At 47.3% G+C, this 15,835-nt stretch overlaps 1 protein-coding gene across 6 annotated transcripts; it reads right to left on the bottom strand.

Annotated features, from left to right (window-relative positions):
* Positions 1-8,188: 8,188 nt before the first annotated feature.
* Positions 8,189-15,511, bottom strand: LOC311521875 (uncharacterized protein). Of its 6 annotated transcripts, XR_014711991.1 has the most exons (8): positions 15,412-15,511; positions 15,029-15,152; positions 13,644-13,751; positions 13,143-13,226; positions 11,506-11,822; positions 9,960-10,058; positions 9,422-9,863; positions 8,189-8,832 (listed from the first exon to the last, which is right to left on the bottom strand). XR_014711991.1 is itself a non-coding variant. In XM_084630552.1 (6 exons), the coding sequence occupies exons 3-6, from the start codon at positions 13,728-13,730 to the stop codon at positions 8,775-8,777; spliced, it is 546 nt and encodes a 181-aa protein (XP_084486678.1). In that variant the 5' UTR covers positions 13,731-13,751; positions 15,029-15,152; positions 15,412-15,511; the 3' UTR covers positions 8,189-8,774. The 6 variants fall into 6 exon arrangements, 2 of the variants coding, with proteins under 2 accessions (XP_084486678.1, XP_084486677.1); XR_014711990.1 differs by lacking the exon at positions 9,960-10,058; XR_014711992.1 differs by having other exon boundaries at positions 9,422-10,058.
* Between the last annotated feature and the right edge of the window lie 324 nt (positions 15,512-15,835).

Here is a 15,835-nt window from a genome sequence, read left to right on the forward strand (position 1 = left end):
CATGGCTAGATTTACCTCGCTGCACCTTCTCTGTGAGTGACTGCAGTGTGACCTAGAGGAATGAGTCCCCTAGACGGGGGAGGGGGGGGAGAGGAGGGGAGGGTTGCAAATGAGTACAAAACAAATCTGGTCTATTTCTTGTTTTGATGCACTCCATCTATCTTTTACATCTTTGGCTGGCAGCAGACAGTGCAGAAGGACTGCAAGCCATCCACATCTCATGGCTGCTTGGCAGAAGATGGTACAATAGGACTGCTAGCCATCCCCATCTCTTGCCTGCCCGGCAGAAGATGGTACAGTACGACTGCTAGCAATCCGTATCGCCTGCCTGCTCACCATAAAATGGTTCAATAGGACTGACTGCAGGACTAAAGAGAATGACCTGGTCAAGTCACTTCTAATGTAGTCCCTGCACCCATGTCTGCCCAGGCGCTCCTGGCCGACGTGGCCAGGAGTACCTCGGACATGACGATGACAGCTACCCGTCCTATTGTACCATCTGCTGCCACAAGGCAAGGGGTTGCTACTGCTGTGTAGCAATGCAGTACCAAGTCTGCCAGCACCCAGGAGACATACGCTGATGGTTACCTGAGCAGGCTCCATGCTTGCCGTGGTCTGGCATCTGCACAGGTAACTCAAGAAAAAAGGCGCAAAACAATTGTCTGCTGCTGCTTTCACGGAGGGAGGGAGGGAAGGGGGGCCTGACGATATGTACCCAGAACCACCCGCGACAATGTTTTAGCCCCATCAGGCATTGGGATCTCAACCCAGAATTCCAATGGGCAGCGGAGACTGCGGGAATTGTGGGATAGCTATCCACAGTGCAATGCTCCGGAAGTCGACTCTAGCCTCGGTACTGTGGAAGCACTCCGCCGAGTTAATGCACTTAGAGCATTTTCTGTGGGGACACACACACTCGAATATATAAAACCGATTTCTAAAAAACGACTTCTATAAATTCGACCTAACTTCATAGTGTAGACATGAGTTAGGACACGAGGTAAGCATTAGAGAGCAAAAGCGCAGTCCCCTGCAGGAAGTGAATGGACCTATCAGATTTGGGAATTAAACTTTGCAAGACTTCTCTCTCATCTCATTGCTTTAATATTGCCCTTTACTGCTGTTCTGCATCTCCTGGATTTTTTTACCAGTGTCCTAAAAGTTGTGGGTTCCACTTGCATCCATGGCTCTGTTTGGATGCAGTGGGCTAGAAGAACCCTCTCTAGTAAAAAGTACATACCATCAAAGGCCCCTTGTTAACTTCAGAGCTTGTCTTGACAGATGGAGGGGAAGGTCTAGGGCATATATAATGAAAGAAAGTGCCTACCCAAAAAGCTTACACCCTAAATAGGTAAGACAGAAGGTGGGAGGGGAAAGGGGCACAGAGAGGGAAGTGACTCACCTCACAGCTAGGCCAGTAGCAAAGCCAAGGAACAGAACCCACGTTTCCTGCCTCCCAGTGTCCTATCCACTGGACTGCACTGTCTCTCAGCATTAAAGATTGCTTCTGCCCACTTCCCTTCTCCAACCCAGAAACCGTTGTAAAATACAACGGGATTGTTTATTTTCTCCCCTTCATGTAAAGAATATTCAATATAATAAAGACATCAGTATGACATTTTTTAAAAAATGTATTTAAATTGGCAGGATACAGAAGTACAAATGCTGGTATTTGGTTCACACAACAGTATATATACACATATGTAGTACATGGGCATCAACACAAAAAGAACAAGAAAAAATTTCCAGTTTATTTTCTCCAAAGTTGAATTTTTTTTCAGTTTATATTTTGGAGGGACACGGTCAGGTTCAAAAATATTTAAAAACACAACTTTCCTTTCTCAGATTGATTTTTAAAGCTTTATAAGGTTGTGCTAATATTTACTTCTGACCTTGATATATTGTTAGCACTTTTTCAATTTAAGAAATGAAAATAGTTTAGTCAATTTCATTTAATTCTCATGCCTCAGCCCAAGGCTGCGATGTTTGGATTGCAAAGGGGACAATGTTTGTTTTAAAAATTTCACTGATTTCAGAGTATAAAGCCAGAAGGTCATTAGATTATTTAGTCTAACCTCTTGTATATCACAGGCCATTAGATTTTACCCAGATATCCTTATATTAAGCACAATGACTTTAGCCTGATCAAAGCATTTCAGTCACTCAGGAGCGGTTTTGTGCCACAGGCAGAAAACAGAAGAGATCTAGGTACCACCAATGCCCAGGCCCCTGCAATGACAGGGAACTGATTAGTTGAGCTATTGCCAGATGATCCCAGCAGGTGACCCACATCCCACACTGCAGAGGAAGGCAAAAAAAACCAAACCAAAAACCCCAAAGCTCCTGCCAGTTTGACCTGGGGAAAAATTCCTTCCCAACCCCAAGTCTGGTGATCAGTTAGACCCTGAGCATGGGCAAGACACACTAGCCAGGCATCTAAGAAAGAGGATTCTACCACCTTAGAGCACTGAGCACACTGAAATTAAAGACAAAATGAGTGAAACTCCCCTATCCTTCCTCACTTCAAGCCCAAGTTCTAAGACAAGCTTAACCTGACTGTCTCTTTAATAGAAATGTGTCTTTTCTGAGCCTAATTTAAAGCTAATTTTAGTCATAGGTGTGTCATCCTCTGTAGAGCGCTTGATGTCCTGGTTCTCACTTCACGCAGCTCCTCGTTTGACAGCCAGAGCAAACTTCACTAGGCACACAAAATACTGATCTGTTAGTCATTTAAGAAATCCATCTACATATAACTAAGCCCCTTCGTTTTCAGTTTAAAACTATTTTTACCGAAAGTGTCCCAGGTTTTACAAAAAGTATTATTCAGTTTTTTTCCTGATTTTCACCCTACTTTTGTATCATTCAAATATATTAAAAAATAAATTTTATTATGAAAATACAATACATTGCATGAGATATACATATTAGGATAATACATTAGTCTGTGTGTATATGCAAAGCTTCCTGTTGAAGTAATGCTATGTATTAGTGTGGAAGATACACACCAACAAACAGGCATGCGCAAAGCTCTGAAGTGCGTGCGCATCTGAACATACTGATGAATCTCACATATACATTTCAAGCTGTTAGATAATGGTTTAAAGATTTGACACTAAAATGGGAAGAAAACAAAAATCTGTAACAGAATATGTTTCAGAACACAAGGAAGTGTTCAAAAGTTTTTAAAATAACAAGAACAGGAGAAAAGGATGAAACTGAGTGTATACGCTGCAAATGGTGTGGTCCAAATAATAAATATAAATATTTATAGGCTAACAGTTCCAAGTCTACATCAATAAACTGTTAATTCACATGAAAAGTTTTATTTGGGGATTGGAGAAATATTGTTTTCTTAAACTCAGAGGTGGCCTTGGGTTTTGAGTTCAGTTTTAGTTCTGCAGCAAATCACATTAATGCTTTGAATTCTGTTCATCAATCTACTGCATGCTTTTCCCCCTGGCTTTCCATCCACCAAAATAAACCTGATATTTACCCAGAAAAATTAGTAATTTTTGCACTGATTTTCACCTGTTCTTGTTGTTGTAGTAATAAACACTGATAAATTCCTAGGGGAAAAAAAAATCAAATAAAAACTGAAAATGAAGGGCCCTACATATAACATAGTCCTAGCTCAGGTTATGGGAGTACAACTGCAATAAGGAACAGACCCCATATCAAACTCATAGCGCTGGTCTATCTGGTCCAAAATGCCCTCTTCAGCAATGGCCAACCCTGCATGCTTCAAAGGAAGGTGAAAAGTTCCCATAATACACCTGCTCAATTGTGCACCAAATGGGGGAAATTCATTCCTGCCTTGCCATCGATGCTCATCTTATGCCTTGAAGCAAAGAGATGGATGGATTCAACAGGATTTTATATACAGTCACTAAATGTTCCTGTGGGTATCAAATTGCTTGTATGGGGATAATTATGCTAATGATAAAGTAATGCTAGTACGGAAGTGACTATTGCTATCATATTGGTTATTCTACTGCCTATGCGATGCCTCTGAGCATGCTCATGGGGAACTAGAGGTTTCTACAAAAACAACAAGAAGTCCGGCACTGGACTCCGTGTTGTTTTTTTGGATACAGACTAACACGGCCTTCCCCTGATAGAGGTTTCTAGATGCTTGAGCAGACTCAGACTGAACTAGTGCTAATACAGTTAACCAAAAGTACAGTCCCTTCTGAGAACTGATCAAGCAGCACATGGCATATTTCAATAAAGACTGAAACCTAAAAACCAATAGCCAAATAATACACTAAGAAACAAAAGAGAAAACAAGTCCTTTTACTTGGAAATTCTTTACTTCCCAAGATCCCTGAGCACTACAGCAGAAAAAGGAGGTGGAAGACTCCAGAACACCATAGATTATTCTTATTAAAGATATTCTCTGAGCAGGGGTTCAGACTTTAGCCTATAAAATCATAATGGCCTGTGTTAATAGAAATCTTTCCTCCTAAAAGGTCCCAAAGTGCTTTACAAGTCATGTACATAGGAATCATTTGCCCATCACTGAGGCAGCTATTTCTAATGCAAGAGGGTTTAGAGAAGAGCCATCAGGATTAGAAAACATGCCTTACACTGAGGGTATGTCTACACTACGGAATAAGGTCGAATTTATAGAAGTCGGTTATTTAGAAATCGGTTTTATATATTCGAGTGTGTGTGTCCCCACAGAAAATGCTCTAAGTGCATTAACTCGGCGGAGTGCTTCCACAGTACCGAGGCAAGCGTCGACTTCCGGAGCATTGCACTGTGGATAGCTATCCCACAGTTCCCGCAGTCTCCGCTGCCCATTGGAATTCTGGGTTGAGATCCCAATGCCTGATGGGGCTAAAACATTGTCGCGGGTGGTTCTGGGTACATATCGTCAGGCCCCCCTTCCCTCCCTCCCTCCGTGAAAGCAAGGGCAGACAATCGTTTCGCGCCTTTTTTCCTGAGTTACCTGTGCAGACGCCATACCACGGGAAACATGGAGCCCGCTCAGGTAACCGTCACCCTATGTCTCCTGGGTGCTGGCAGACGCGGTACGGCATTGCTACACAGTAGCAGCAACCCCTTGCCTTGTGGCAGCAGATGGTACAATCTGACTGGTAGGCGTCATCATCATGTCCGAGGTGCTCCTGGCCAGACATGGGCGCAGGGACTAAATTTGGAGTGACTTGACCAGGTCATTCTCTTTAGTCCTGCAGTCAGTCCTATTGAACCGTCTTATGGTGAGCAGGCAGGTGATATGGATTGCTAGCAGTCGTACTGTACCATCTTCTGCTGGACAGGGAAGAGATGAGGATGGCTAGCAGTCGTACTGTACCATCTTCTGCCGAGCAGCCATGAGATGTGGATGGCAAGCAGTCCTTCTGCACTGTCTGCTGCCAGCCAAAGATGTAAAAGATAGATGGAGTGGATCAAAACAAGAAATAGACCAGATTTGTTTTGTATTCATTTGCTTCCCTCCCTCCCCCTTCTAGGGGACTCATTCCTCTAGGTCACAGTGCAGTCACTCACAGAGAAGGTGCAGCGAGGTAAATCCAGCCATGTATCAATCAGAGGCTAGGCTAACCTCCTTGTTCCAATAAGAACAATAACTTAGGTGCACCATTTCTTATTGGAACCCTCCGTGAAGTCCTGCCTGAAATACTCCTTGATGTAAAGCCAACCCCTTTGTTTATTTTAGCTCCCTGAAGCCAACCCTGTAAGCCGTGTCGTCAGTCACCCCTGCCTGCGTCAGAGCAACAGCAAACAATCGTGCATCTGAGAGTGCTGTCCAGAGCAGTCACAATGGAGCACTCTGATGGGGCTAAAACATTGTTGAGGGTGGTTCTGGGTACATATTGTCAGGCCCCCGTTCCCTCCCTCCCTCTGTGAAAGCAAGGGCAGACAATCGTTTCGTGCCTTTTTTCCTGAGTTACCTGTGAAGATGCCATACCACGGCAAGCGTGGAGCCCGCTCAGGTAACCGTCACCGTATGTCTCCTGGGTGCTGGCAGACGTGGTATGGCATTGCTACACAGTAGCAGCAACCCATTGCCTTCTGGCAGCAGACGGTGCAATAGGACTGGTAGCCGTCCTCATGTGTGAGGTGCTCCTGGCCTCGTCGGCTGGGAGCGCCTGGGCAGACATGGGCGCAGGGACTAAATTTGGAGTGACTTGACCAGGTCATTCTCTTTAGTCCTGCAGTCAGTCCTATTGAACCGTCTTATGGTGAGCAGGCAGGAGATACGGATTGCTAGCAGTCGTACTGTACCATCTTCTGCCGGGCAGGCAAGAGATGAGGATTGCTAGCAGTCGTATTGTACCATCTTCTGCCGAGCAGCCATGAGATGTGGATGGCAAGCAGTCCTTCTGCACTGTCTGCTGCCAGCCAAAGATGTAAAAGATAGATGGAGTGCATCAAAACAAGAAATAGACCAGATTTGTTTTGTACACATTTGCCTCCTCCCCTGTCTAGGGGACTCATTCCTCTAGGTCACAGTGCAGTCACTCACAGAGAAGGTGCAGCGAGGTAAATCTAGCCATGTATCAATCAGAGGCCAGACTCACCTCATTGTTCCAATAAGAACAGTAACTTAGGTGCACCATTTCTTATTGGAACCCTCCATGAAGTCCTGTCTGAAATACTCCTTGATGTAAAGACACCCCCTTTGTTGATTTTAGCTCCCTGAAGCCAACCCTGTAAGCCGTGTCCTCAGTCGCCCCTCCCTCCATCAGAGCAACGGCAGACAATCGTTCCGCGCCTTTTTTCTGTGCGGACACCATATCAAGGCAAGCATGGAGGCAGCTCAGCTCACTTTGGCAATTAGGAGCACATTAAACACCACACGCATTATCCAGCAGTATATGCAGCACCAAAACCTGGCAAAGCGATACCGGGCGAGGAGGCAACGTCAGCGCAGTCACGTGAGTGATCAGGACATTGACACAGATTTCTCTGAAAGCATGGGCCCTGCCAATGCATGCATCATGGTGCTAATGGGGCAGATTCATGCTGTGGAACGCCGATTCTGGGCTCGGGAAACAAGCACAGACTGGTGGGACCGCATAGTGTTGCAGGTCTAGGACGATTCCCAGTGGCTGCGAAACTTTCGCATGCGTAAGGGCACTTTCATGGAACTTTGTGACTTGCTTTCCCCTGCCCTGAGGTGCATGAATACCAAGATGAGAGCAGCCCTCACAGTTGAGAAGCGAGTGGCGATAGCCCTGCGGAAGCTTGCAAAGCCAGACAGCTACCGGTCAGTTGGGAATCAATTTGGAGTGGGCAAATCTACTGTGGGGGCTGCTGTGATGCAAGTAGCCCACGCAATCAAACATCTGCTGATATCAAGGGTAGTGACCCTGGGAAATGTGCAGGTCATAGTGGATGGCTTTGCTGCAATGGGATTCCCTAAGTGTGGTGGGGCCATAGACGGAACCCATATCCCTATCTTGGCACTGGAGCACCAAGCTAGTGAGTACATAAACCGCAAGGGGTATTTTTCAATAGTGCTGCAAGCTCTGGTGGATCACAAGGGACGTTTCACCAACGTCAGCGTGGGATGGCCGGGAAAGGTACATGACGCTCGCATCTTCAGGAACTCTGGTCTGTTTCAAAAGCTGCAGGAAGGGACTTTCTTCCCAGACCAGAAAATAACCGTTGGGGATGTTGAAATGCCTATATGTATCCTTGGGGACCCGGCCTACCCCTTAATGCCATGGCTCATGAAGCCGTACACAGGCAGCCTGGACAGTAGTCAGGAGCTGTTCAACGACAGGCTGAGCAAGTGCAGAATGGTGGTAGAATGTGCATTTGGATGTTTAAAGGGTCGCTGGTGCAGTTTACTGACTCGCTTAGACCTCAACGAAACCAATATTCCCACTGTTATTACTGCTTGCTGTGTGCTCCACAATATCTGTGAGAGTAAGTGGGAGACGTTTATGGCGGGGTGGGAGCTTGAGGCAAATCGCCTGGCTGCTTTTTACGTGCAGCCAGACACCAGGGCGGTTAGAAGAGCACAGGAGGGCGCGGTACGCATCAGAGAAGCTTTGAAAACCAGTTTCATGACTGGCCAGGCTACGGTGTGAAAGTTCTGTTTGTTTCTCCTTGATGAAACCCCCCGCCCCTTGGTTCACTCTACTTCCCTGTAAGCTAACCACCCGCCCCTCCTCCCTTCAATCACCACTTGCAGAGGCAATAAAGTCATTGTTGCTTCACATTCATGCATTCTTTATTCATTCATCACACAAATAGGGGAATGACTACCAAGGTAGCCCAGGAGGGGTGGTGGAGGAGGGAAGGAAAATGCCACACAGCACTTTAAATGTTTACAACTTTAAAATTTATTGTATGACAGCCTTCTTTTTTTTGGGCAATCCTCTGTGGTGGAGTGGCTGGTTGGCCGGAGGCCCCCCCCCCGCGTTCTTGGGCGTCTGGGTGTGGAGGCTATGGAACTTGGGGAGGCGGGCGGTTGGTTACACAGGGGCTGTAGTGGCAGTCTGTGCTCCAGCTGCCTTTGCTGCAGCTCAACCATACACTGGAGCATACTGGTTTGGACCTCCAGCAGCCTCAGCATTGAATCCTGCCTCCTCTCATCACGCTGCCGCCACATTTGAGCTTCAGCCCTATCTTCAGCCCACCACTTACTCTCTTCAGCCCACCACCTCTCCTCCCGGTCATTTTGTGCTTTCCTGCACTCTGACATTATTTGCCTCCACGCATTCGTCTGTGCTCTGTCAGTGTGGGAGGACAGCATGAGCTCGGAGAACATTTCATCGCGAGTGCGTTTTTTTTTCTTTCTAAGCTTCACTAGCCTCTGGGAAGGAGAAGATCCTGTGATCCTTGAAACACATGCAGCTGGTGGAGAAAACAAAAGGGACAGCGGTATTTAAAAAGACACATTTTATGAAACAGTGGCTACACTCTTTCAGGGTAAACCTTGCTGTTAACATTACATACATAGCACATGTGCTTTCATTACAAGGTTGCATTTTGCCTCCCCCCACCGCGTGGCTACCCCCCTCAACCTTCCCCCCTCCCCATGGCTAACAGCAGGGAACATTTCTGTTTAGCCACAGGTAAACAGCCCAGCAGGAATGGGCTCCTCTGAGTGTCCCCTGAAGAAAAGCACTCTATTTCAACCAGGTGACCATGAACTATATCTCACTCTCCTGAGGATAACACAGAGAGATAAAGAACGGATGTTGTTTGAACGCCATCAAACATACACTGCAATGCTTTGTTGTACAATGATTCCCGAGTACGTGTTACTGGCCTGGAGTGGTAAAGTGTCCTACCATGAAGGACACAATAAGGCTGCCCTCCCCAGAAACCTTTTGTAAAGGCTTTGGGAGTACATCCAGGAGAAACGCGAATGCCAGGGCAAAGTAATCCTTTCACATGCTTGCTTTTAAACCATGTATAGTATTTTGAAAGGTACACTCACTGGAGGTCCCTTCTCCGCCTGCCCAGTCCAGGAGGCAGCCTTGGGTGGGTTCGGGGGGTACTGGCTCCAGGTCCAGGGTGAGAAACAGTTCCTGGCTGTTGGGAAAACCGGTTTCTCCGCTTGCTTGCCATGAGCTATCTACAACCTCCTCCTCCTCATCATCATCATCATCTTCTTCGTCCCCAAAACCTGCTTCCGTATTGCCTCCATCTCCATTGAAGGAGTCAAACAACACGGCTGGGGTAGTGGTGGCTGAACCCCCTAAAATGGCATGCAGCTCATCATAGAAGCGGCATGTTTGGGGCTCTGACCCGGAGCGGCCGTTCACCTCTCTGGTTTTCTGGTAGGCTTGCCTCAGCTCCTTCAGTTTCACAAGCCTCAGCTCCTTCAGTTTCATGCGGCACTGCTTCGGGTCCCTGTTATGACCTCTGTCCTTCATGCCCTGCGAGATTTTGACAAAGGTTTTGGCATTTCGAAATCTGGAACGGAGTTCTGATAGCACGGATTCCTCTCCCCAAACAGCAATCAGATCCCATACCTCCCATTCGGTCCATGCTGGAGCTCTTTTGCGATTCTGGGACTCCATCATGGTCACCTCTGCTGATGAGCTCTGCATGGTCACCTGCAGCTTGCCACGCTGGCCAAACAGGAAATGAGATTCAAAAGTTCGCAGTTCTTTTCCTTTCTACCTGGCCAGTGCATCTGAGTTGAGAGTGCTGTCCAGAGCGGTCACAATGGAGCACTCTGGGATAGCTCCCGGAGGCCAATACCGTCGAATTGTGTCCACAGTACCCCAAATTCGAGCCGGCAAGGCCGATTTAAGCACTAATCCACTTGTCAGGGGTGGAGTAAGGAAATCGATTTTAAGAGCCCTTTAAGTCGAAATAAAGGGCTTCATCGTGTGGATGGGTGCAGGTTTACATCAATTTAATGCTGCTAAATTCGACCTAAAGTCCTAGTGTAGACCAGGGCTGAGACTCAAGGAGCTCAATGTATTTAGCTTAACACAGAGAAGGTTAAGGGGTGATTTGATCACAATCTATAAGTACATGGCACAAGGAACAAGTATTTGATAATGAGCTCTTTGATCTTGTAGACAAATATTTAGCAAGATCCATTGGCTGGAAGTTGAAGCTAGACAAATTCAAATGGGAACTAAGTCACCGATTTTAAAGTGAGGGTAATTAGCCATTGGAACAATTTACCAAGGCTCGTGCAACTGATTGGGGTTTTGTTTTCATATTTCTTCCAGAAAACAGCACCTCTGCCAGCAGAGAGCCCCCTATCTCAAGGGCAGTGAATGGGCTCAGAATTTAGAGACTCACCCACACTCGAGACTCACCAGCTGCACATGGATAATCATGTTTAAGTATCAGCCTAAACTGGCTCTCTTTAGAATCTGAGCTCTGATAAATGCGAAGATGGTACATCTGCAACCACTTAAAATGAACAAGCCATTCCATTTAGCATTTGCCAGTCACAACTTGTTATAGTTAAGGAGATAACATTACAACCCTGTTTTTACTTGCTCATAAGTTACCAAAAAGTCTCAAATTTCCTCATTCTGCTCAAAAGAGAGTGATGAGAGAAAGTTTAAGGAAAAAACCCTTGTTGTTCTAGTCATATGAAGGTAAAGTTGAAGGTTGGAACAATCAACGTTCCAAGGCAGGGGCTTAGTTTTAACCACCACCTCAAATGACCTGTTGGCTAGATTATCGACACAGTAATTACTAGGTCTGTACTTCTTGTTCTCCACCAACTGCCACTCTTTTTTCTCCAGGCAAGAATAAAACCGGCCATCTTTGTACAAGGCATCCTTGATGGTCTCCCCTTCTGGGGCAAAGACACACAACTTGCTCTGGTCTTTAGCAAGCTGCTGGCACCAAAGAATTCTGTATCAAGCATTGTTCTCCCATCTACTGCCAAGAGAGGAGACATAAAATGTTATGCATTTCTTTCCCTTGCTCTCATACTGTCGGTGTCCCACCGCACCTATTTTCTGATTCAAATTCACTTTGTAAAATTTCATTTCAAAGTGGGAATTCTCAGGAATGTACTTGAGAGGCATCCCCAAATTAACATACCCCTCAATCCCTTTATTCCCCAGTAGATGCATCTCCTTGCCCTTCTCTTTTTTCATCCGAGCACAGATGTCTGGTAGCGCCGTCAGGGCTTTGTAGATGCTGTCATGGGTTCTGCCTTTCACCACATGCTCCTTGCCACCATCACCCAAGTTGACGGTGAATTCTTGCTCCTCTTCAGTGGATTTCTGACTGATTAAAAGGCTCTCTCTTGTCTGTCTCTTACTGGTGTCACCCAGAGGAGGTGTGCTGTTCACAGATCTCTTCCTTTTGGGAGGTGGGTTTTTCAAGGGAGAGTTTTGCTTATTCCTCTCATTGCGCTAAACAAAACAAAACAAAAATAACTGAAATAGCACCTTTCTGTGGGGACACCTGGTAAGGACTCCATCCCACTACTGCCCAAAACTCCATCCCAAAATTGTTGATCAAACAGCCCTCTGCCCAGCCACATGGAGCTACAGGTTCCTCACCCTACCGCCACCTAGGAGCAGCTGAGAGAAGGAACCATCAGATCCTCATGTGTCACTGTGACAGGACTTTTAAAAATAACAAGGACTTGGATAATGGCAGCATTTGAAACTAGTAAGAGATAAATGGGGACAAATGGGGAACTGTTAAGTTCTTCCATCTTTTGACAGGCAGCACTGGAGGAGTGCGTGTATATATATATATATATATATACACATTTATATCCCGTTTCAAGCCTTGCCCAGACTACAGCTAAGCTTTGTTTTGAGCAGTGGTCCCCAAACTGTGGGATGCACCCTCCCTAGGGGTCACAGAGGAACGTTAGGGGAGGCACAGTGGGACCGGGTATGGCCCAGACCCTACTCGGGGGGAGGGGTGGGGCAAGGAAGAGAGTGCCACCCACCCCAGCTCTGCCCCTGCCCCCCCGCCCAGCCCTCATTCTCTCTCAGTCCCCATCCCCAGTTCTGCCTTCAGCCCAAGCTCCTCTGCTGAGCCAACTGTGCAGTAAGGGGGGGGGCGCGCGCAGAGAGATTCCATTACTGGTAAGTGGGGGCGCAACTGGAAAAGTTTGGGCACTACCGGTTTTGAGTCTAAGCCAGCCCGGGCTCAAGGAATCCTCAAACATGGCTACAGATGTAGATTCTTGCGTGAGAAGTACTGTGAGATATAGGGAGTGGGAGAGCCACAGAACATGCTGAGGCAGGGAAAGGGACAAAAAGAATAAGCAGAAATAGCGTAACATCCAAGGTTGTTAAAAAGCTAGCACTGAGCGTGGAAAGACTCCAGCATTCAACTGCTCATTCCCTGTGCTGCTGGGACTGCCTCACTGCAGTGGAAAATAAATCTGGCATCCAAGAATCAAAGTACAGTCTGAGAACCACCTCAGTTCTTTAAGAACTCAGGTTTAATGATGACCTGCAGAGTAAGTTTAGAAAAATGGACTTCTGTTTTGCTTCCTTAGGAGTCACAAGGGCAGCCTGATTAGAAAAATAAAAAATGTAAAGTTCAGTCTTTCCTGGAAGAAATATTGGGACTCTTACAGCATGTGTATTTCAATTGCTCATATCTTAGGTGAAAAAACAAGGCTTCCTTTATCCAAAAAGTCAGTTATTTAAGTTAAGAATTGACAACAATAAAGGAAGGAATTTTTAGAACCCCTTTGTATTAATTACCTTTCTTTCATTCTCCTGGCTCTTATGATGTTCTACTTTCTCTAGTTTTCCAGTCACCACCAAGTTTTCCAACATAAACTGGATCTGAATTTATAATATAAAATAAAACAGAAAAAAATCTTAGGAAAAACCCTTCAGGCTTTCTTTATCATTTATAAAGGCACAAACTCATTTCTTCTTTTGCAACTTACTTAACAGTGCTTATGTACAGTTGAGAAGAAAAATGGAATAGCACAGGTGCAGGTGGTTAGGACTATGACAAGTGTCTTATGGGTGGAGGGGGAGAGTTACACCTCCTACTGAAGATCCAGTATAGACCCGTGTTGGAAAGAGGATACTGGGCTACATGGGCCACTAGTGTGATCCAATGTAGCATTTCCTGCATTCTGTGTGTGCATATTTTAGGAAGGGTGGCTGGTATACCAATCCCTCTTCTTGTAGGATGGTTACTGGGGGTTGTGATGGGGTAGCCCTGCTCAGAATAAGCCAATATTAATATACCGGAACATATTTCAGGATATTTCCATCTCTGCCCGATTTTCCATTCTGGGAGAGCTTCTTCCCATCAACTTGCTTCTTGGGTCCCATATTGACTCAAAGAAGATGTAACTGAGAACATGTAAAAGACAGTTTTCAGTGTCTGGAGACAGCACACTATAAAGGAGAGCACAGGGTATGTTAATAACAAGGTGTCTGTCTCTTGTGTTGCTACCTCACACTATTACCACCACTCTTTTGATATTTGGTGTTGAAAGCGTGAAAATGTGAACCCCAAAGGCTTATACCCCTCAGAAGACAAATAAAAAAAAACTGGGAGGGGTTTTTAATGTCATGATTTTTAAACCAATCTATGATTTGGGGGCCTGACACGCTGTCTGAATGTTTGCGGTTGGCAATATTGCTACCAAATCAGTTTGTATTTAAAGTTGATCTGAAAGGACAGATGATAGGTAAAGAAGGGGCAGGGGTGCTGAGGAGGCTCGCAAAGTTTATTTAAAGAAAAAATATATAAATTAAAAAGACTTGAAGAGCTGTGTGTAAGTTCAGAAGCTTGTCTGTTTCACCAACATCAGTTGGCTCCATAAAATATATTACAGTAACTCCTCACTTAAAGTTGTCTGGTTAAAGTTGTTTCATTATTATGTCATTGTTCTACTAGAGAACATGCTCGTTTAAAGTTGCACAATGTTCTAACATGTCCCCCCTCCAGTGCCTTCCACCCACCGGCGGGCCCCAAGGATCAGCGCCTCCCCACTCCCACTCCCGCCCCACACCTCCTGCCAGCTGCAATCAGCTGTCTTGCGGCATGCAGGGAGGCTGAGGCGGGGTGGGGGGAGGAGTAAGGACGTGGTGCGCTCGGGGGAAGGGGTGGAACTGGGCGGGAAGAGGTTGGGTGGGGATGGAGCCTTAGCGGAAGGGGTGGAGTGGGGGTGGGGCCCAGGGCAGAGCCGGGGGTTGAGTACCCCCAAGCAGTTTCAAAAATCAGTGCCTGTGGCCCCAGAAGCCTATGGCTGTCTCCAGCTCTGCAGGGATCTAGAGGCCCAGTGCCTCTGCGTTGTGCATCCCAAGTGTACCATGCAACCTGGCAGATTGGTTCCCTTAGGAGACGACTGGTCTCTCCAGCATCCCAGGGGGTAGGGGAGGGGCGGTCAGTGGCTAACTGGAGCAGGCATTTGTGTGATCTGCTGCTCAGAGGCCAGCAGAGACATCCCCATCAGGTGCTGCGGAAGGATGCAGAACAGTGTCTCTTCCTACATGGCACTTGCCTGCGCTATCATGCCCAAACCTTTGGAGCTTGCATGGGGAGGAGTCTGCAGGCCTAGGAGTGGGGGTATTGTTGGCCGACACCCTCACCAGAGCTCTGGGGCCAGAGGATATTCAATTACCTAGTCAGAGCTGTGAGTCAAACCGCATATGATGTCTTTTGTCTGGTGAAAGAAAATTTCCCTGGAACCTCTGCAGCCCCCGACACACAGGGACAGGCTACTTGGCATCGATGGCCACACGATGCTGTTTGCATAACAAGCTGTCAAACTATATAGACATTCCCCCGCCCCTCCTCACTCCCCAACTCCCGCCCCCTCTCCTCCCCACAACTCTCCCCTCCCCCAACTCCCGCCCCCACCACTCCCTCCCCCTCTCCTTCCCCCTCCCCCAACTTCTGCCCCCTCTTCTCCCCCCAAGTCTCCCCTCCCCCAACTCCCGCCCCCACCACTCCCTCCTCCCCCAACTCCCACCCCCCACCGCTCCTCTCAGCCCCACCGCTCGCCTCGCACGGGTCAGGGGGTGTCTCGTTCCCAGCCAGCTGAGTCCCGCTCAGGCAGCCTGCGCCCCACCCCACTCGATCCGTCTCAAACAAAAACTTTCCGCTTCCTCCCCCCGCGTCACGGGAGGGGGCGGGGCACAGTCTGTCCCGCCTCCTCCCCACCCCCACTTCCCCCCACCCCCTATATCTCAGCTGCGCCCCCCGAACCCCACCCCCACTGCCCTTCACCGCACATCCCAGCCACTCCCCCACCCACCTCCCAAATCCCCCTTCTTACCCAACCCCTCACCAATCCAGCCCCCCACATCCCAGCCCTCCCACTGTCCCCACATACCCCATCCCTGCTTCTCACCTGCCCCACCCCCTATATCTCAGCCCCTTCTCCCCGAACCCCACTCCCACTGCCCCTCATGGAACATCCCAGCCA

Source organism: Lepidochelys olivacea (genome assembly GCF_965140295.1).
Source record: "Lepidochelys olivacea isolate rLepOli2 genome assembly, chromosome: 6".
Classification (NCBI taxonomy): Eukaryota; Metazoa; Chordata; order Testudines; family Cheloniidae; genus Lepidochelys; species Lepidochelys olivacea.

Excerpts from the sequence above, each read along its gene's own strand:
- LOC311521875 (XM_084630551.1), bottom strand. The coding sequence starts at position 10,037 with ATGCAGAGCTCATCAGCAGAGGTGACCATGATGGAGTCCCAGAATCGC. Across the intron at positions 8,833-9,421 it reads AGGCGGAGAAGGGACCTCCA|CTGCATGTGTTTCAAGGATC; the intron begins GTGAGTGTACCT and ends TTTCTCCACCAG.